Source organism: Pinus tabuliformis, chromosome 3_1 (genome assembly GCF_031772625.1).
Source record: "Pinus tabuliformis cultivar Carrire ecotype Pingquan chromosome 3_1, CPIR1, whole genome shotgun sequence".
Lineage (NCBI taxonomy): Eukaryota > Viridiplantae > Streptophyta > Pinopsida > Pinales > Pinaceae > Pinus > Pinus tabuliformis.
This window is the reverse complement of record NC_142301.1, coordinates 889549322-889571128: the sequence shown is the minus strand read 5'-3', so window position 1 is coordinate 889571128 and position 21807 is coordinate 889549322. Positions and strand designations below refer to the sequence as shown.

The 21807-nt window shown below is 41.0% G+C and overlaps 1 protein-coding gene across 1 annotated transcript; it reads left to right on the top strand.

Annotated features, from left to right (window-relative positions):
* The first annotated feature begins 2973 nt into the window (after window positions 1-2973).
* On the top strand, window positions 2974-4329 carry LOC149190471 (uncharacterized). Its single transcript, XM_089412185.1, has one exon. The coding sequence runs from the start codon at window positions 3155-3157 to the stop codon at window positions 4283-4285; it is 1131 nt and encodes a 376-aa protein (XP_089268311.1). The 5' UTR covers window positions 2974-3154; the 3' UTR covers window positions 4286-4329.
* The last annotated feature ends 17478 nt before the right edge of the window (window positions 4330-21807 follow it).

Below are 21807 nucleotides of genomic sequence, written 5' to 3'. Positions count from 1 at the left end.
CTATATTCTAGTGATGAACTGTGGGAGTTCTCTGTAATTCCGAATTTGACTCCGAATATGTGATTTCAGCTGGGCCGCATTGACCCTCTTCATCTTAGGCAAGTGAAGTGGGTCTCCCTTGTACTTCATCATCCATGTTTGCATGTCATCAACAACGGCATGCAAGTTTATCAAGATAAGTGCTCTTTTAGCATAGTGCTACTGCCATCCGTTGAGATGGATGACTCCCTTGTGCACGTACCAAACTTTAAGTAAAATGCTCGCATAAATATGTCAAGGGGCAATACTTCATCTAGTATTATCTTCTTCAGTTCAGCTTGGGTGGACATTGTCACCAAGTCTCCTCCTTGCTTGGCCGTTTGTACTTCCTTTTCCATTAACTCATTCTTAGCTATTAGGAAGTGAACACTTGAGCTAGTGGCTTCAGAATCCACTTTGGTTACATCAACCAAGTTAGCTAGATGTTTGCACACATCATTCATGATCACTCATTCCTCAACTTGCGCAGGAGACGTATGATCCTTTGGAGTTGACACTCTGCGAGACTATGCAACTCTATGTTGGGATTCATCAAACGAGATGTTGTGCATCTCTTCTTTTGGTTGATCACCAAGGCTCTAAGTGCCTCCTTGGTCATTCGAGACTTGCTCATCATCTGGATGCATTTAAGTGGGTGATTCGACCTCTTTGTGGTGCGACATGAGGTCGGTGTCTTGTTCCAACACCTACTGCTCCATGTCTGCATCCAACTGTTGAAGTGCTTGTTTTATCTCATGAGCAAAGTCTTGCCCCTGTGATGGTTCACCTTATTCGCCTGATGCCAACTGTTAAGATGAATCAACTACTTGTACGGGCGTTGCATTGTCTGTTTGTACATGTTGTGCCCCCTGCTATATTTGCTATTGTTGTGCTTCCCTCTCCTGTTTGCACAACTCTTGTTCCTTTCAAAGTTTCTCCCTCATCTCATGCAACTCCTTCTCTACTTCTTCCATTTTGTTCTTTTCCTTCTGCCTTCACAAGATTCTCTTGTCGCGCTACTGCCTCTTTGCCTTTATAGCCATAGCCGCTTTCTCTACAAGTGGATCTGCTCGAAACTTGTAGCTTTTCTCCTCCTCCATGCAATTCACAATCTTCCTCTTACCTTTATCGTGCACTGTTATGCTTGCCTCTACTACCACTATTGCTACTGCTGGTGCTCTTCGTGATGCTCCTTCATTTTTCTTCGCTAACCACTCCACAACAAAGCCGACTGGTTCATTGGGTCTAGAGAATCTGTAGCAATATCTCCATGGGTCCTCCTCAGCCCAATGACATGCCCCGTGGATCTAGTTGAACTAAACTCTCATGCAATGATCTTTCACAATGCAATGTGGGTCATACAGATTGTAGATTCGGAGGTCGAATGGGTACTTCTTCATTAGTTCTTCTTTGACATCTGCTTTCTTGCTACTCCATATCTCATATACCCCAATGCGCAACGGAAGAGTGGGCCATGGTGCCTTCTTGTTCCGATGCACTCTAGCTGTCAATCCTGTCGAGATGTGATATGATACTTCCTGCATGACAAGTACATGCAAGGTAAACTTTGGCAGAGAATGTAGAGGCTTCTCCACACTGAAAATTCAGATGAAAGTGCTAGACGGTGAGGCATACCAATCTAAAATGCATATTAATGCCTCCATTGCTTCCTTTGACATGCAAGGTGGATCCTGTTCGAATATCATCTTGTACAGAGGGGTGAAAAAATGATCGGACAGTCGTGTGATTACTCCTTTGAAGCTGCATTTGGACAACAACTTGAAATGTGTGTTCACAGTAGTCTCCACTGGTGACCCTGCCCACTCCAATCTCGGGAACTCCTATCGAGTACAGACTGCATCTAGGATGTAGGCGAAAATGTAAATCTCTGCATGCATACCTCTGGGTGACTGTCGAGCTTTCGCTACTTGTTCCTTTAGCTAATGAACTAGTATGCTGGACCAATTACATGGTTTTCCTTCTCTAGCCTGTTATAATTGAAAATTTTGTTGCCAAAATTGCTCAGACTAGCTTAAGGACAAAGTGTTTTTGCAGCGCATAAATCCTTTAGCAGTTTCGCAGCGTAACCTGTTTTAGTGATTTCGTAGCGAAAAACACCGACTTTGCACTAACTGCGCTACGAAATGGGGAATTCGTGCTGATCCATAGCACATCTCACACCAGCTGTCATATTTTCTGCAAGAATTTTACGGGAATAGCATGTGTAAGGTCTTACATGTCGGTCTTGACACGTGCAGGCTCTGTTGGCATCAAAGGGGATAGCGGTAATATAAATTATTATGAAGTCGAATGGAAGTCAAGGTTGCCTTTGTCTGCATATGTTTTGACGGGGATCATTCTCAGGAAGCAGCTTTTGTGATGACATTGAAGGCCCTTTCTCAGTCAGTCTCCTCTATTATAATGGAAATCTAATAGAGCAGGAGGATCTGAAGGAGGGCAGACACTATGCTGTCTGGGAAAATCTTTTCAAGAAGCCGTGTTATCTATTTACTTTGGTTGCTGGCCAAGTAGTCAGTAGAAATGATACATTCATTACACGATAAGGACGCCAAGTTTCACTTCGCATTTGGACTCCTGCAGATGATATATCAAAGACTGCTCATGCCATGTATTCCCTTAAGGCGGCCATGAAATGGGATGAGGATGTCTTTGGTCTGGAATATGACCTTGATCTATTCAACATCGTGGCAGTACCTGATTTTAACATAGGAACGCTGGAGAACAAGAGCCTTAATATATTTAATTCAAGGTTTGTTTTGGCATCCCCACAAACTGCAACGGATGCAGACTATGCTGCTATCTTGGGTGTTATTGGTCATGAGTATTTCCACAACTGGACTGGTAATAGGGTAACATGCCGGGATTGGTTTCAATTAAGTTTAAAGGAAGGACTTACAGTTTTCAGAGATCAGGAATTCCTCCTACACCAGGCCCAACTTTTCTTCTTTGCCATTCGTTCCTATTATTTTGGGAAAGGGGTTGAGGGTTCATTCTCCTGGGTTCCACCTGCTACTCCGAAACCCTCAATTCCCGCAATTCCAAATACAGCGATACGTCCGGGGATTGGCAGATCCACAGTTGAAGAAGAGCAAGAGAAGAAGGCAAGCTGGGAAAAATGTTTTGGCGGATGACTGGTTTCTCGCCCCCTTCAGCGGTGGATTCAATTTTGGACAAAGAAACATGTACAGTTGAAGACCTCTTTGCCGAGGAGGAAATTATTCAAGAGTGCAAGACTATCAACAATCGCCTTATTAATTTTCTTCGAGGCAAGGAACAAATGCAACAAATGCTATGTTACATTGTACAAGAGCCACCAGATGGTGCAGAAAGTAAGCGAGCTTTCAGGTTTCCATTTATAGCGTGTGAGATATTCTCTTGTGAAATTGACATTATTCTCAAGACACTGGTTGAAGAGGAAGAGTTAATGAATTTACTGTTTTCCTTCTTGGAATCTGACCGGCTCCATAGAACCTTGCTGGTTGGATACTTTAGCAAGGTTGTAATCTGCTTGTTGTTAAGGAAGACGGTAGCCACCATTCGTTATATTCAAGCACATCAAGAGATACTGGCTAAATTGGTGAATTTGATTGGTATTCCATCGATCATGGAGGTATTGATCAGGCTAGTTGGAGCTGACAATCATATGTATGCATATCATGTTGATGCTTTGCAATGGTTAGCTGATACTAACTTGCTAGAAATGCTTGTAGATGCATTGAGCTCAACGAATTGTGCTGCAGTACATCAAAATGCAGCAGAAACACTTTGTGCTATAACTCATCTTGCTCCATCTGCACTGGCCTTGAAGCTTTCCAGCCCAAGCTTTGTGGAACGACTTTTTTGTAATGCCTTAGAGAACCCACAGTCGAAATCTACATTAGTGCATTCGTTGTCCGTATGCATTTCATTGTTGGACCCAAAAAGATCAGCATTGGGAGCAGCTGGTTCAGCATGGGGAAATCATATCATTGAGCCAGTTATAACTCCAAATCCTGAGACAGTGGATGGCATGCTACACGGCCTTGGTAAACTGCTAGAGCTGTTGAATGTGTCTTCTGATGCAAATGTTCTGCCTACCACATATGGAGAATTAAGACCTCCTTTCGGAATGCATCGTTTAAAGATAGTGGAATTCATTGCAGTCTTGTTGAAGAGTGGGAGTGAAGTTGCTTGGCAGGAGTTGGTTCGTTTGGGTGCTCTTCAGACAGTTATCAAACTTTTTTTTCGAGTACCCCTTCAACAATAGTCTGCATCATTATGTGGAGTGTATCATAAGCTCATGCTTAGAAAGCAACAGTACTACTGTTATTGATCACCTGTTCCAAGAGTGTGATTTGTTAGGGAAACTTCTGGTAGCAGATGAAAAGCCCTTAGTTATTGATGATCCCAGCAAGCCAATAGCACCTACATGTGGGAAATTACCTCCGAGGACAGGAAATATGGGAACTTGACACACAGATGCAAACAACAAGAAGCAGAGTTACAACAGACAGCAAAGCAAGCACAAGAGGCTATGTCTTTGGCTGCTGCAGAATCTCGCAAATGTAAAGTTGCAAAGGAGGCAAATTTAATAATGCAGAAAAGCCTGAGGGGAAGGATTTTCGAATTGGACAGCCCATATATGATGATTGGTATATGCTGCTTTTCAATATTATTTTGACATCACTGCCAGTCATATCTTTGGGGGTTTTTGAGTAAGAGGTTTCATCTGAAGTATGTTTGCAGTTCCCTGTTCTCTATCAGCAGGGCCCAAGGAATATATTTTTAAACTGGTACCGTGTACTTGGATGGTTGGCAAACCATGAGATTATTTATGATATTTGTTAACAACCACTTCAGTTGCCTCTGCCAAATGTTTCAAGTACAGTTCAGGAATTTCAGAAAGTGGAGGACTATTTATCTATGGTGGAACAGTAACCTTCTGAGATAATGCAGGATGCAGTGATTCCATCCATGAGTGCATTGGTAAAGCCAGAGTTTCTAAGGCACCAAGACAAAGATGTCAGGCTCATTGTTGTTACTTGCATTAGTGAGAATCACACTGAAAACGTATCTGCTTCAATGCAAACAATTAGGAGTTCGGTTTGAATGAAAGAAAGACTGTGTTTTTGAAATTACACAACAGTTTCGTAGCGGTGTTGTTTTTTAACGCAGACAAACAGTTTGATAGGATGATCAGAAATTTTCAAAGGAAACATCTGACGGACATTTAAGAGACCAAATGAAGATATCATAGCCATTCAAATGATGACAGGTGTACCTTTGTAAAAGTGAAATGTTTTGGCTCAAGTTAAAGTTTTGATTATAAAGTCACTTTATTACCGGTCATTAGGGTTTGGAAGGAGTTGCATACGAGGAGACTTGGCTTGCACACCTGTCCATCAACGAAGTCTCCAACACATCTGGAAATATGGTGGTGCTCTACATTTTTGGGATATTAAAGAACTGGAGACATGCTGCTGCATTTTCGAATAAGTGGTGGAAGACTGGAACCGGAAAAACAGGGGTTTTCTCCTAACATTACTGAACCATCAAAGCATTCAGCATCCTAAGCTAGCATGGAACATTGAATCCTCCTCTCAGCCATCTCGGCCAAACTAAAAGGAGACAGGTGTCAAAGAACAAGAAAGAATCATTCTACGAGGAGGATAGAATTAGAGTTATAGTTAAATTAGGACTCTTTAAAATTCCAGTTTAGCACTTATTGTATTTAATGAGTTAGTTCAATAATGGATAGGGGTAATTAGTGGCAGTCATCGAGCTCCCCTCATGCTGGAGGAGGAAGCTCAAAGTAGTTAAAGTTATGTTTCTATATATAGATGAAACTTTTATGTAATGGGGGTTGGATATTTGAGAAAACAGAGTGTTATTTTGGCTTGTGTACAAACTCATCTTCAGTAATACAAGTGACTGCTTTTCTTCTCAGGATTCATACAGTGTTTCAAATGCTCAAGATATGTGGTTTTGTTTTATCCTTTATGTTTTTACAGTTGTATAGATACACAATCACTCAGAATTCACTTTGCTGCTCTGACTTCCTGTGTGTATTTGTAAGCTGAGGTTTTCTATGAGATGTGTTTTGAGTATTTAAACATCACATGCCCTGACTTCTATGTATGAGTAGTGTTATAGTTTACTGAAGTTTGATTAAACTCCATAAGCCCAATGGAAGTCTTTGTAATGTCTGTCCAGCCATCATGTTTGTTAAATTCACCTTGCAAGAGTTAGCCATCTTATCAATAATCAAAATCAATAACCTTTTGAGAGAGCCCTCTCAGGCTAAGGAGGCTAAGCCTTAGTCAAAAGATTGGTCTGAAACAGTTACACAGAGTCTACTGATCAGCAGCCCTTCAGTGCTTGATTTTTTGATAACATAGCCAATTGGTCGAGTGCAACCACCCAACTCTATGGGAAGGTTTATGTGCTTGCTTGGCCATACAGTCAACAAACAAATATAATCAAAGTAATGGTATGCGTTTCTCAGTGTCTTATGTTGAAAATAATACTGAGAGGGGGGGGGGGGTGAATCAGTATTATCACATTAATAAAACTTTTTCATTTCCATATTCAGATCCATATATGCTACTTCCACAACTTCTTATGATTCAGATAGTTGATCATTAATGAGTGCATTAGAACATTATCAACCATATTAATAGTAAACAGTTGCAGTAAAATAGAACAGATCATCACACATAAGTCACACACATGAACACCATGATATAAGGTGGAAACCCAATGTGGGAGAAAACCACCTGCTGTAAGTCATCTCAATATTCTTCTTAATAAGAAAATCCTTTTACAATATTTTGTACTAGTGTAGTCTTATACCAGTACGCAGGCTTCTACCTGTAGAGAGCTACAACCCCCATAGTTCTTGTACTAGCCAATCAATTTACTAGTACGCAGGCTGCTACCTGCTACAATGCTCCAAAGTTTTCCCTTAGCTTTTGTTCTAGCTTAAATTCTAGTACGTAGGCGCCGACCTACAATCTTCTCTCCTCCAGGTACCACGTTTCATCAATTTTCAGACTGGATACACTGAAGCACAACACCATAATCTGAAAGGCCACGTTTCATCCAACTTTCATACTGGACCCATTAATATCATTGAAGCACATAATCAATCAATCTTCTAAATCACCCAAACACCAGATCAATACATATACAAGGATAATATGTGAGTTATCAACCAGATCTAGTCCATCAGATCACATTAAGAACTTGATCCATCCAATACTGAAACTAAACATAATCATGTTGCAATCAGAACTCAATACCAGTAACCAGACATCACTTCAAACCCAGAACAATGCAAAAACATATTTAATGACAGGTATGCAACTTAACCAACAGAAAGTTGCGGGTATCCGCGTCTGTTCTTTCTGCAGATCTGCGGGTATCCGCACCTGCACGCTCTGTTGATCTGCGGGTGTCCGCAACTTCTGAGTCGCCTGATCTGCGGGTATTCGCACTGCTCCTGTCGCTCAACTGCAAACCTCTGCACTGCGCCTATCTCTGACCTGCACATCTCCGCAACTGGCTCTGCAGCTTTTCTGCACGCCTCCGCACCTACGGCGCTTCTAGGCCTGCGCACCTCCGCGCTTTCTCCTTCACTGGCCTGCGTATCTCCACGTATTCTCCTTCACTGGCCTGCGGATCTCCGCACCTGAAACGTGTCGCACCTGTGGTCCAGATAAGCCATAGACTATCAGATCTACAGATATGATCATGCGCAAAGGATATCTCGACCCATCAGTAGGTTTTCCTTCTAAAGCTCAGGTTTCTCCTTGATGTAGATCTAGACATCACTCACCAGCCAAAATTTCAGATCTTGCTCTCCTTAAGATAATCAACCCATAAGCATGCATTAGCCAAATGATCTCCTTCCTCTTTTATAACCTTAGGCTTTTCACAATACCATGGTCCAAAACCATAATAACACAATACCACAGACCCGACAACCATAATATTCCCACACGTGCGCTTTTATCTGCATGAAAGTGTGTGAACTTTTAGGACCGCACCTTTTGTTCTGTGATCCTACGAACATGTCCGCACCTTCTGAACGGAGTACCTGCGGACCCAGCCTATGACCGCACCTATTGCACGGCGCACCTACGAACTTCTTATTTTCTTCATTCTTTGTGGGTTGATCATCAATCTCTGCTACTGACCTGTTGAACTGTGATTTATCACCTGAAAGAGTTGCCATCAAGGACAACACTTTAGCCATAATGCCAACAATCTCCCCCTTTGGACTTGATGGCAAAGCTTACTTGTCATACTAAGGACTTGTCATTTGATTCCTTTGAGCTGTCCTGCATCTCATTTATTATGTCACATCTGTTATCTCTTCTGTGGATTCACTTGATTGAATATAAGTGAGATTTTCTTCTATGAGTGGGTTGCCATCAAGTACAACACATGTATCATAATGCCAACAATCTCCCCCTTTGGACTTGATGGCAACAACACCAAATCACTCTCCCCCTTTGACATCAAGGGCAAAGGGCGGACCAAGATATTCTCTTCCTTTGCTGACCATACTCCCCCTCAGAACCTGCTGAAGTCTCTGAATGAACTTCCCCTTTGTATATGCCATGGTGCACCAATCTGTCCATGCTCTTTCTGAGAACATGCTGAAATCTCTGCTCTGCTGAAATATGCTTGTTCATGCTCCCCCTGACTGCAAGGTTTGCAAAAAGATGTTATACAAGAAGAACTTGACTCTATACATCATAAATGACCTTCCTATCACCAAAGACACATACATACACCTATCTCCCATCACTATGGTGATATACCAAAAGATAACATAAGAGAATAACATCATTCATCCCAGGCATAGTGGGGAAACCAACATAGGCTGTTACATGACCTGAAGAGATCTCATCAAATGACTACAATAGATAGAGACACACTATTACATCATGAGTCTTGATATGACCTTTACATCGAATGATATATATGACAAATATAACAAACATCATGATAAACATCAGCAACAACATTCAATGATCTACTCCATAACATCTGTCAACAGCAACTAGACCAGCAACTTGTATTAGTGCAAGAATCATCAAGGTATGTCTATGTCAATTCATCCTTTTGAACAAAATTCTGTATATACAGAATCATTCACATTCTATCATATGAGAGAAACACCATAGCCATCCAGATTTGCATGAATCAAGTATCATCAATTGGGAATATCTGCATCAATCAACATATGTACGAAACAACCTATCATCATATAGGTAAGAAATCATCATCATCATGTCTCCAACAATGCAACTTTGAATAATCACCCATGTATCCAGCCAACAATCCTCATCCATATATGTGCCAAGAAAAATAGTAATCCTGCATCATAATTGTAATATATGCTCTTTATGCATATGACGACAACAACATATGAGTGACTCATAAAGAAGATGTGAATTCAAGCTATGTACTTCTCCTTATCCTTATGAAGATCACCATGTAAGCACCATTAGAGAATCAACCACAAATATCAACTATGTAACCCCAAGAATCATATTAACCACTCATAACCATATCATAGCAAGATGAATCATTTATCCATATAAGCATCATCACCAAGGACTATTAACCATAATGCCAACAATGCATTAAAAGCATATGCTCCCCCTAAACCTGTGCCATCTTGGTTACTGTCAAATCTGATCATGCATAATAGCAAGAAGTATCAAGACATCATAATTCTCAAGTTAGAAACAAAACACTTCTAACCATAAAGTCATTTCCTCACATCATCAAAAAATCAACCAGAGCAAATAATAAATTGAATCATATCAGACCCTGCTAATATATATGCGACTGAGCAGTGACTAATTCGCATATATACACGACTTCCCTTTATGAAACTTGCATATGAGATTTAGGACACTGAAGTTTTACACTTCCATCTCCCTCTGATTCTGTTATGTCTGTATACTATGCTGTGCTGCCTCTTTCTGACTGTACTTCTTTCTTCTTCCACATCTTTAAGTGTGATGATGATGTTTTCTCCTTTTGGTGTGGTGCCCATACTTTGTTCCTGCATTCCTTACCTATATGTCCAAGCTTGTTACATGTGTAACATCTTACATGTCTCATATTTCTTCTATAGCAATCAACAGCTTTGTGACCAAACATATTGCAAGCAAAGCAATATCCATTAAAGTACCTTGAATGTGATGATCTTTCTTTATGGTGGTCTTGAACCCTTCTTCTTCTACATCTCGCTGCAACATGTCCAAGATTATGACATACATAACATTCAACATTATTCATAGGAGGAGTAAAAGATTTTCTTTGAAGAATTTCTTTCCTTGGTTGATGATGAGATTGACCTTTCATCTCCTTATTGAGCATTTCAGATTTTGCAGTGGAGTCCCTTGTCTTACTTTGTGAACTAGATTTACCTTCAATAGATTCATGAAAACCAAGACTAGTTTTGATAGCAGGAGACCTTTGACTATTAAGAATATCATCCAAGACTTTAGTACTATCTTGAAATCGTAAAAGCTTATCATTTTCTTCTAATTTACCTTTCAAGATATTTACCTCAACTTGATGTTGCTCTTCCTTTTCAAGATACTGCTTTTTCACGTTTTCTTCAGCATTCCTTCCTTCTTCCAACTGATGCCTTAGTTTGAGAATCTCCTTTTCTTGTTCTTCATTCAGATCCTGTTGCATTTGACGAATTCTGAAGGCACATTCCTGCTGAGATTTTAAGCTGATAACTTTTTTTACCTGTTTTTCAATAGCTTGGAGTAGATCTTTATTCTACTTCTTTGATTCTTCAAGATCTTCCTTTAGTGAGCGGATCGTGGCTTCAAGACTTTCATAGTAACTGGATCTATCTCTGAGTTTCTTGATGGTTTTGCTTCTTTCATTGACTTCATCTCTTAGTGATGTTACTTCATCCTGCAACTTTTGATATTTGTCCTTGAATAACTTCCTTACCTTGTTTCCTTCTTCTAGTTGGGCCTTTAGTTTGGTATCTTCTTCTTTGAAGTCACATTCCCTTTTGTTCAATAGATCTTGTTGATCTCTGATTTTATCTGAAAGCCTTTTAAATTATGCCTCTATTTGATATCTTTCTTGTTCACCCATAAGAGAAAATTTAGTTGTTTCGCTATCGCTTTCATCTTTTCCAAATGGATAGATAGCTAGAACATTAGAGGATAGCAAATTCATACCTGATAGTTCATCTTCATTCCGAAATGATTCTGAATCTGAAGAGCTTCTTACACCTAATCCCCAATCGATTCTCCCACTGTCATAGTTCTTCTGAGATGTCTTCTTCTACTTATGTGCTTTATTCTTAAGCTTCTTTCCCATTGTTCCACGGATCTCGTTTAAGCGATGAAGCCTCTACCAAAGGACCTGCTCTGATACCAATTGTTGAAAATAATACTGAGGGGGGGGTGAATCAGTATTATCACATTAATAAAACTTTTTCATTTCCATATTTAGATCCATATATTCTACTTCCACAACTTCTTATGATTCAGATAGTTGATCATTAATGAGTGCATTAGAACATTATCAACCATATTAATAGTAAACAGTTGCAGTAAAATAGAACAGATCATCACACATAAGTCACACACATGAACACCACGATATAAGGTGGAAACCCAATGTGGGATAAAACCACCTACTGCAAGTCATCTCAATCTTCTTCTTAATAAGAAAATCCTTTCACAATATTTTGTACCGGTGCAGTCTTATACCAGTACGCAGGCTTCTACCTGCAGAGAGCTACAACCCCCATAGTTCTTGTACTAGCCAATCCATTTACTAGTACGCAGGCTGCTACCTGCTCCAATGCTCCAAAGTTTTCCCTTAGCTCTTGTACTAGCTTAAATACTAGTACGTAGGCGCCGGCCTACAATCTTCTCTCCTCCAGGTACCACGTTTCATCAATTTTCAGACTGGATACAATGAAGCACAACACCATAATCTGAAAGGCCATGTTTCATCCAATTTTCATACTGGACCCATTAATATCATTGAAGCACATAATCAATCAATCTTCTAAATCACCCAAACACCAGATCAATACATATACAAGGATAATATGTGAGTTATCAACCAAATCTAGTCCATCAGATCACATTAAGAACTTGATCCATCCAATACTGAAACTAAACATAATCATGCTGCAATCAGAACTCACTACGGGTATCCAAGTTTGTTCTTTCTGCAGATCTGCAGGTATCCGCACCTGCACACTCTGTTGATCTGCGGGTGTCCACAACTTCTGAGTTGCCTGATCTGCGGGTATCCGCACTGCTCCTGTCGCTCAACTGCGAACCTCTGCACTGCGCCTATCTCTGACCTGCACACCTCCGCAACTGGGTCTGCGGCTTTTCTGCGCGCCTCCACACCTGCGGCGCTTCTGGGCCTGCGCACCTCCGCGCTTTCTCCTTCACTGGCCTGCGTATCTCCGCGTTTTCTCCTTCACTGGCCTGCGGATCTCCGCACCTGAAACGTGTCGCACCTGCGGTCCAGACTTCAAATATGCCACAGACTATCAGATCTACAGATCTGATCATGCACAAAGGAGATCTCGACCCATCAGTAGGTTTGCCTTCTAAAGCTCAGGTTTCTCCTTGATGTAGATCTAGACATCACTCACCAACCAGAATTTCAGATCTTGCTCTCCTTAAGATATTCAACCCATAAGCATGCATTAGCCAAATGATCTCCTTCCTCTTTTATAGCCTTAGGCCTTTCACAATACCACGGTCCAAAACCATAATAACACAATACCACGGACCCGACAACCATAAGATTCCCACACGTGCGCTTTTATCTGCATGAAAGTGTGTGAACTTTTAGGACCGCACCTTTTGTTCTGTGATCCTGCGAACATGTCCGCACCTTCTGAACGGAGTACCTGCAGACCCAGCCTATGACCACACCTATTGCACGACGCACCTGCGAACTTCTTATTTTCTTCATTCTTTGTGGGCTGATCATCAATCTCTGCTACTGACCTGTTGAACTGTGATTTATCACCTGAAAGAGTTGCCATCAAGGACAACACTTTAGCCATAATTCCAACAATCTCCCCCTTTGGACTTGATGGCAAAGCTTACTTGTCATACTAAGGACTTGTCATTTGATTCCTTTGAGCTGTCCTGCATCCCATGTATTATGTCACATCTGATATCTCTTCTGTGAATTCACTTGATTGAATATAAGTGAGATGTTCTTCTATGAGTGGGTTGCCATCAAGTACAACACATGCATCATAATGCCAACATCTTAGTCTTGTAGATCCAGCTGGGTGTCTTCCTGAATCAAGATGGCTCCTTTACCCAATTCTTCATAATATATTTGAGGTTAGAACTTTTGTTGGGTAAGATGAATGGAGTCTTCATGACAGTCACGGGCTCTGACATCTACTACATCTCATCATAATCTTGTTCCTAGAAGGTTGCAAGCTTCATCCCACTGACACTACTCAAGGTCATCGTCTCGGTATCAGTGTCAGAGACGATCCAGTGTATCATGTCTACGCATGGGAATGCATGATATCTGCATGAAATCCGGTACAAGCCGAACTTGTGAATGTTCATGTACACATAACGGTCTTCGAGGTGTTCCTCAAAAGTGCTTGCAAATGTCTCATTGACATCTTTTCACTTCAGTTTGGTGTCCTTGTCTAGATACAACTTTGTATCTTCATAGATCGACATACTAGAGGACACTTGCTCAACTGCTGCTCCAACTGCATTTCCATCAGTGTCCTGTGAACCTATTCTCTTGGAGGCCATTGAGACAGATGAACACCTAAAATATCTGGAGAGAAGCAACATGGATGGAAATAAATCTGTCAGTGAAAACAAAGCAACTTCAGGGAATGACACAACACATACCTAGGAAATTGATGGGGAAGATTGTGCAATTTCTGCTGGGAGGCTAGGTGACTGGCTACCAAAACTGTGCAAAAGGAAGTCTGGTTTGTTTGGGAGGTAGAATTGGCTACTGGATCTACGCAATGCGTAATATAGACTGGTTACTCGCTGCTGGGATTGCACAATGCGTAATTCTAGCTGGGAGTGACCGTAGGCTCAGGGATTGCATTGCACAATTTTCTGGGCCAACAGTCACTGCCCCTCAAAAATGTGCAAAACAATCCTAGAGGGTAGTGCTAGGCATAAATGGGAATTTTTTGAGAGGAAGGCAGAGTATTCCTTCCCTAGAATGCGCAATTCAGTCCCAGTGAAGGCAGAGTTCGGGCCAAGGTTGGCCTGACTCACCGATGGGAAACTGAAAGCAAATAAGATAGTGAATTCATGGTAACACTAAGTGAAATAAGAAGTGATTGATAGTGCATGTAAACATGAATGAAATATTTAGCACACAGATCACCATGCATGTGGGTGAAGCGATTCGTTGGTTCAACGAATGTTCGTGCAAAACAGTTTCATGCATGAGACAACAGTGAGATAACAACAAAAAATGAAATAGAGCTAGAACAAGCCAGTATACATGTAAATACAAACAACACTCGCACAAGCGAATACACAAAAAGCAATAAAAATGTTAAAAAATACAAGTTGAGGCCATTTACCCATGAATAGCTGAACTAGATGTGTCAAAGAGACCTGGATGTGTTGTGGGTTGTTAGAGCTCCAAGATCAATGTGAAAGAATGAGCTTTGATGCGTCGAATAAATAATTTTTTGCTCATGACACGCATGTCACAAATCTAGGAAAAAGTGACACTTGGAGGGAAGTTTCTAAAACAACTTTGAATGTAACCTCCGGCTGCTAAAAATAGCTCCCTGAATCATGGGATGCCTTTTTCATGTTTCCTTTTGCTGTTCCAGGAAAAATCAAGTCATGCATGCATGCAAGTCAAGTTTCCTTGGTCCCGAGTGGAACTGGTCAATTGGACTGCTCATGCATGAAACTGCTCAACTGCTTTAGGAAAATGTGCATTTCTAGCTAGGAGATGGGTTGACTGCTTGGGAGGTTTGTGCAATTTCTAGGTAGAGCAGCTGACTTGTACCCAAATTTGTGCAAATTCTGGGTTGAGCATGCCTGCTGGGGAAATTTGTGCGATCCCTGCTGAGAGTGTTGGCTGGTAGAATTGTGGAATTCTGGAGCCCAGTAGGCTACCAAACAGGATTGTGCAATTTCTGGAGGGAAGGCTAGTTGCCATACAGAAATGCACAATTTTCTTGGGGAAGTTTCTTAGCCTGTAGCTGGACCAAGTCCGAGTGAACAACAAGTGAGGGGAATGCATCAAGTTGTGATCAAACATGCTACCTTTGTGCAAGAAAAACACTAAAGCTTATGTACTTGACGCAGCAAGACAAGGTTCTATGAATGGTTGGCAGGGAGGCTCCAAAATGGGCTAAGGAAAAATTTTGGAGGGTGGTTGTAGCCGCTACAATAGTTACATACATTAGATATCATACAACAAACTGATTTAGTAATTCTTGCACAACTCCTTGTGGATAATTCATGCAGCCTATTTTGCTAGTTCTCCAACTCTTCTTTCGAGTTTGATGTACAAGAACTATCATGCTCCCAGCTTAACTTTCCCTTTGCAGTAGGATTAACATAATCATGCTCTTTCGCTTTCATTTGATAGATATCATTTATGTCAGTTGCGCAATATTCTTATTTGACTGGTTTTTTATATCTTACTCCTTCTCATGGATCTAAGGGAATAATTACTATCTGTTTGGACAAGGTATTTTGGGGCAAAAGCCCAAGTTTTTGTATGTAAAAGTGTAAAGTCTCTGCAATTTGTGGTCGCAGAGTGCCTAGATGTAAAGTGTCATAAAAGGATTTTACCCTTTGTTTATGTAAGTTGTGTCGGTTTTAGTAGACCTACCCATGGTCTGTGGACCATGGGATTGTATGAAAAGGAGAGTCTTAGAGAGTCTAAGGAAGTTCATAAGCTCATAGAAGTTTTGAAGACGAATGTAATGGGTCAATAGGAGCTAAGAGCGAAGAGTCTTAGAGTAGAAGAGAGGCTCTACAGTTGTGTGCACAGAGGCCTAAAATAGAGTTTGCAACTGAGTGCGTGGACCCCTATAGCTGAGTGCCCAAGGTAGTTTTGAGTCTGTAAGCAAATCTGAAGTATCAATAAAGAGACTATTCTAGAAATATCTGTGTTTTACCCATTTACTTCTGTTATGCATGAATGAATTTATGTTATGATGAATAATGGGTTTATGATTTAATGCTGTATTGATGTGCACATCTGTATGTTTTACATTGTTATATGAATGGAAGTAATAATATCTGTTTACACGAAGAATATCTTAATACATGCTAAAGATATTAGACACTTAAGCCGATCCAAGTAATAACAAACTTAGGAGTGATTACAGAGGTGTGTAAGCAGTTGATTCGCCTATATAGGGTCCATGAAAGATAGTCGTAGACCTTCATGAAGGTCTAGAGGTTGGTAAGAGGAAGTTATATCGATAAGCCTCGAGGTCTTGTCAATCTGCATGAAGGTAGATAAAGGGGTACAAAAATGACATCATAACCATCTCTGGGTGGTTCCAGCATCCCCCCATACTACTTCGGTTGAGACTTCATTCTGCGCTCTGTGGATTGATGTCGAAAGGGCCAGTGGTGTATGGATTTGTTTAGCTAACTTAATGTTGAACCTAGGTCAAGCCCCCCCAAGTGAAAAAATGGTTCCATTGGCGGGACCTGGATCTGCATAAAAAGATGTGTGATGTCGTATCATTGGAATCCAACAAAGAAAGAAATTGAAGATTGCTTGGATAGGAAGATCCACGAATTCGTGGTGCAAGAAAATAGGAACCCATGATTGACAAAAGAATAGTGGTTGGACTGGTATCTGTACACAGAGATACATGTAATTTTCTTTTGTTCCTTTCGGGTCGAATTATACGAGTGGATCACTAAATTGGCAGACGACCAAGGAAGGTGGAGGATTGACAGTTTGATAGTGTGGACCCCAGAGTTAGTGTGGAGATTGGAAGCTTGTGAAGATAAGATCGCACACAATGTCGATCACTGGCTTGATCATATCATAGGAGGATTTTTGATTGAGTTCGCAATCGATACCTCGGTTAGCTACAGCGAACCAGAGCGACACTTCTTCAAAGGACCACGAGGTAAGTATTTAAGGTCTTTGAATACTTGGATTAAAATGCTCTTGTGTGAAAAGTGGGTTATGCCATTACCTTGATGTTTGGAGCTACGTGAAGTGGAAAGTTATTCAGATAGAAAGGGAACATGACCTGAATATAGCCTACTAATTGAGCCTCCTCTAAGTGACGACGAAGAAGTAGCATAGGCTTCTCCGCAAAGCGTTGTCTAGCTAATAAGGCAAGGGTTCCTGTGGATACCCCATCCACCCAAACCACCTCCATCTTCACCTCCATCGCATACACCTTCGCTAACACCACCACCACCTCTGCCACCATTCACTATGGCGAATTTAGTAAAATTACCCATTTTCAAGGGCTTTGGGAATGAGGATCCATACCAGTTTTGTTTTGTTGCAAAGGCTGTGTGGAAGCCTAGGGCATTACAGATGATCAGATGAAGAAATATATGTTGGTTACAACTTTACAGTAATGCGCGCTAACATGGTTTATTAAGTACTACACTAATAACTCGATGGATGCATTGGTGGAAATTTAGACTGTGCTAAATAAGGAATTCAATAGGCCCAAATCTGAAGTGCAATCAATCATTGGATTCAAAGAAATCATGATGAAGCCTAGCGAGACACGTTAGGAGCTGGATTAGATATTGAAGTGCAAGATCCACGAAGCTATCATGAATCTTACAGATGGGCATGACTGCAAATAATTTGTGGCTTTGCTCTTGCCGAATCTAAGGGTTGCTTTATCACAACAAAATATTGGGACCTAGGTGGAGGCCCTGGAGATTGTGATGAGATTGCATGAGAAACCAATTCAATATGCTGCTTTAGGAGTTTAGCAGATTCACATAGAGTTGCAGAACCTTTGCCTAGAATTCCAAAGTTTGAAGAAGGATAAAGCGACTTGGCTAGAGGTGCCGGAAGAGGTTTGGTGTGTGAAATGTAAGAGTCAAGGGCATGATAAAGATCATTTCCCTATCTTTGTGAATTATATTATAGGAGGAGGGTCGATGTCTCTAAGGTCAAAAGCTCAAGCAGGGCCAAGTGCAGGGCCCGTGTTGTGGTGTTCTATCTATTAGGTAGCTTGAAAACATGCAACAGATAATTGCCACTTGCTATAGAAATTTGTAAAGACATCGCAACAACTCTTATGTAACTTCTGCCAATCAATAGGCCACGATGAGTGCAATTTCCATAGTTATGAGTTAATGATGGAGAGAACGCCCATGTATCAAATGTAGAAAGAAACTTGGCCTCCCAATCAAGGCACTAGGGGGCTGTGAGGAGGATATCAGGGGCACGAATGAGGCCAAGGTGGAGGAGGACATGCTATAGGTCAGGGGAAAGTTATTTGCTACAATTGTGGAGGTCCAAGACACTACGCACAAGAATTCATGAACCCGTCGCACTTATCGTGCTGATATTGTACCCAGTTTGACCACGCGATAGAAGACTGCCCTATTTTAATAGCTAATATGCACGAAAAGGGGACGCAACCTCAGCATCCTACATAGAACCTACAGATGATGAGGGCTGAACCCCACGAAGAGGACCCCAATGTGAATATTATGTTGCAAAGTGGAATGAAAACTTGAAAAGATAAGGGAAAGCGGCGTAAAGAATGTGAATGGATCCACAACGCTCCAGAAAAGGAGGTTGGATTTGATTTGGAGCATGCTAACGAATCCTTCATGGAAGCAAAGAAAAGCTTCGCTGAGGCTTCTACCTCGGGAAGTCAGGATAAGCAGTCTGAAGAAATGGACCCATCCATGCTTACTACATCTTTGGAGACCTGTATGAAGCTCCTATGCGATAGGAAGGCCGTAAAGTGGTTACAAGAGTTGATCAATAAATGTGCTAGTAATGCTCCTGTGGGACCACGCGTGGTCAAGAAAATTTGTAAGCATAAGGCAAGAACAGAGCGTGAAATGGGGCTCATCGCACAAATAGGAGAATATGAAATGGACTAAGTTATTATGGATCTTGGGTTAGATGCAAATGTTTTTCTGAAAAAAACATGGGAGAGAATGGGGAGACTTGCGCTGCTGTGGTCTCCTATTAAATTAAGGATGGTGAATCAACAAAATATTATCCCCACGGGAAGGTTGCAGGGAGTGGCAGTCGATATTGAAGGTGCGAGTGCATTGGCGAATTTCAAAGTAATAGAGATCGTCGATGACAACAATCTCTACCCCACACTCCTGGGGATTGATTGGGCTATCAGCATGAATGGGGTGATTAATTTGAAGAAGTTGACGATGTCATTTGAAAGAAAATCACTCTGTGTAGTAGTACCATTGGACCCTACAGAAGGACCACGCTATACTAAACTAGTCCACGATTATGAAAGTGACGATGATTTGGACCAAGATTATAAGATAACGGTGCGAGATCAATATTGGGTGAATCCGACAGCACATGGACGAATTGCATGGGACCACGAAAACTCATGCACCTTAGATTCAGATGAGGTATTGGAACACTAACATAATCGATTACACGAAGCATCTACGCTATGTTGTAACATGATGACTAAATCAATGTGCTGCGTATCGTCAGAGGTAAGAAGTCTGCCTTACTATGATGGTTTAACTAACGTTGATAAATTTCTGGATGCGTTTGAAAGGGAAGTGCCAGAGAATCATCTCTTCTAATCCTTCGACTTGGCACTGCATGCTATGCCTACAAGATGGTGGGGTATGCATAAAGGCAATTTTGATGGATGGTACGAATATAGAAGACTAATGAGGGTGCGGTTTGGTCACCCAAAGGTGTGAGTGATAGATAAATATGATGGGAGGAGTGATCCGCATGATCACTTAGCCAAATGGATCGATGCTTATAGAGTAGAACTACAACTGGACTGGGTGCATCTGCTCTGTCACACCTTGGATGTAATACCTATGAATTGGTACTTGGAGACAGAGCTCTGCCATGGCATGGACAAATGGGATAATTTGAGACAGGGATTCCTTATGACATTCAACTTTGAAGATGGATTCGAGTGCATTGATGAAGTGCTGCAGGAGGTCCAAGACACAATCTTCGGAATCCTGCAGGATCCATTGGACTTGATTCAACCAGATTGGATCACGTAGCTGTGCCATGCGCTGGAGTGCTACAATGTGACTGCTAAAGAAGAAGAGGAGGACCAGAGGAACATTACTATCCTATAAACAAAAGGTCACTGCGAAGTGGAGGGGCCACAGATAGGGAATCCTGATATCACCGCGCCACTGAAAATGAGACAAGTGAACATTGGGACGGAGGTAGAGCCAAAGTTTGTGAATATAAGGGACTACTGGGATGATGCTATGGTGGATAAGGTCGCTTAGTTGCTCCGTGAATACCAGGACTTGTTCTCTACAAAGTTTTCAAACCTGAAAGGGATAGTAGGCGATTTAGGAGTAATGAGGATAACATTGAAACTAGACGCGAAGCCTAAGAAACGGAGGCCATATCACCTCAAACCTAAGTACAAAGAAAGGGTCTGCTTAGATTTGGACAAAATGCTGGCAGCTGGAATCATTGAACCAATGGAGGAGTCCAACTGGGTAAGTCCTATGGTAGTTCAGGAAAAGAAGCAAAAGGATGAAATAAGGATATAAGTAGATTTGAGGAAGATAAATATATGACCTTATAAATTGTAAATGTAGTAACAACATATACGGAATAAGTGAAAAGAAAAAAAAGAGGGTGTCAAAATGAGAATAATTCAGGGATCCAACAATGCCTACTGCTACGAATTCCAGGTTAATTTTAATTTACAAGTTGCACACATGGGATTTGCTTCCATTAAAATAGGTAGCAAAGTATTTATGACTTCATTGTTGTTTCCCTAAAACAGCTATAAAAGTTCCCACTAGACAATTTTGTGGTATAGATCCAGACACTCTTCATTCTCTTCAACAATTTCTGCCCCAAAAAGCTTGTTTTTCACTATAGGCAACATGTTGTGGGATAAAGACTAGAAAAAAAATGAAACAAGGGTCAAGAAATGCAAAGAATAGACATCAAACCCTAAGTTGCATAGCCCTCGAAACAAAATTGAGAAGGGATGAAATGAGGTTTTTCTTAGAGAACTCTCTCAAAAAACCAATGAATTTAACAATTTTTAAGTACAAGCTCAAGTCAGGGTCATAATGACCTTGAGATATGAAAAATGTGTGGTGGCCATAGGATAACGACCGATATGATAGTTGGTGTTGCCTCAAGTTGACACACAAGTCTCAGGATTCTAGATCATTCTATCAATAGGTATGATAGCATAACACATCACCTGAAACCAATTTTTTCCATAAGTGTGAATCCATGAATCAAATCACCAAGAATCATATATTTAATTCGAGATCAATGAACCATTAATCGGTGGACATGACATTATTGAAATATTAAATGATGAAAATGAAATATTTAAAACCAACATATAGAGCCACCAATATAGGGTTATTGACACTGCGATCAACACACTCCAATTTTTTTCCCACACTTGAATTTTGGAGCCTACTAAGGATCCTACAATCTACTATTCCATGGTCAATTGATTTTTTCTAAAGTATTTAAGTCGTCTTCCAAGTTTTAAACTATCAACTCACTTGCACACACATGCTCAGTCTTTGATGATTTCATGAGAAC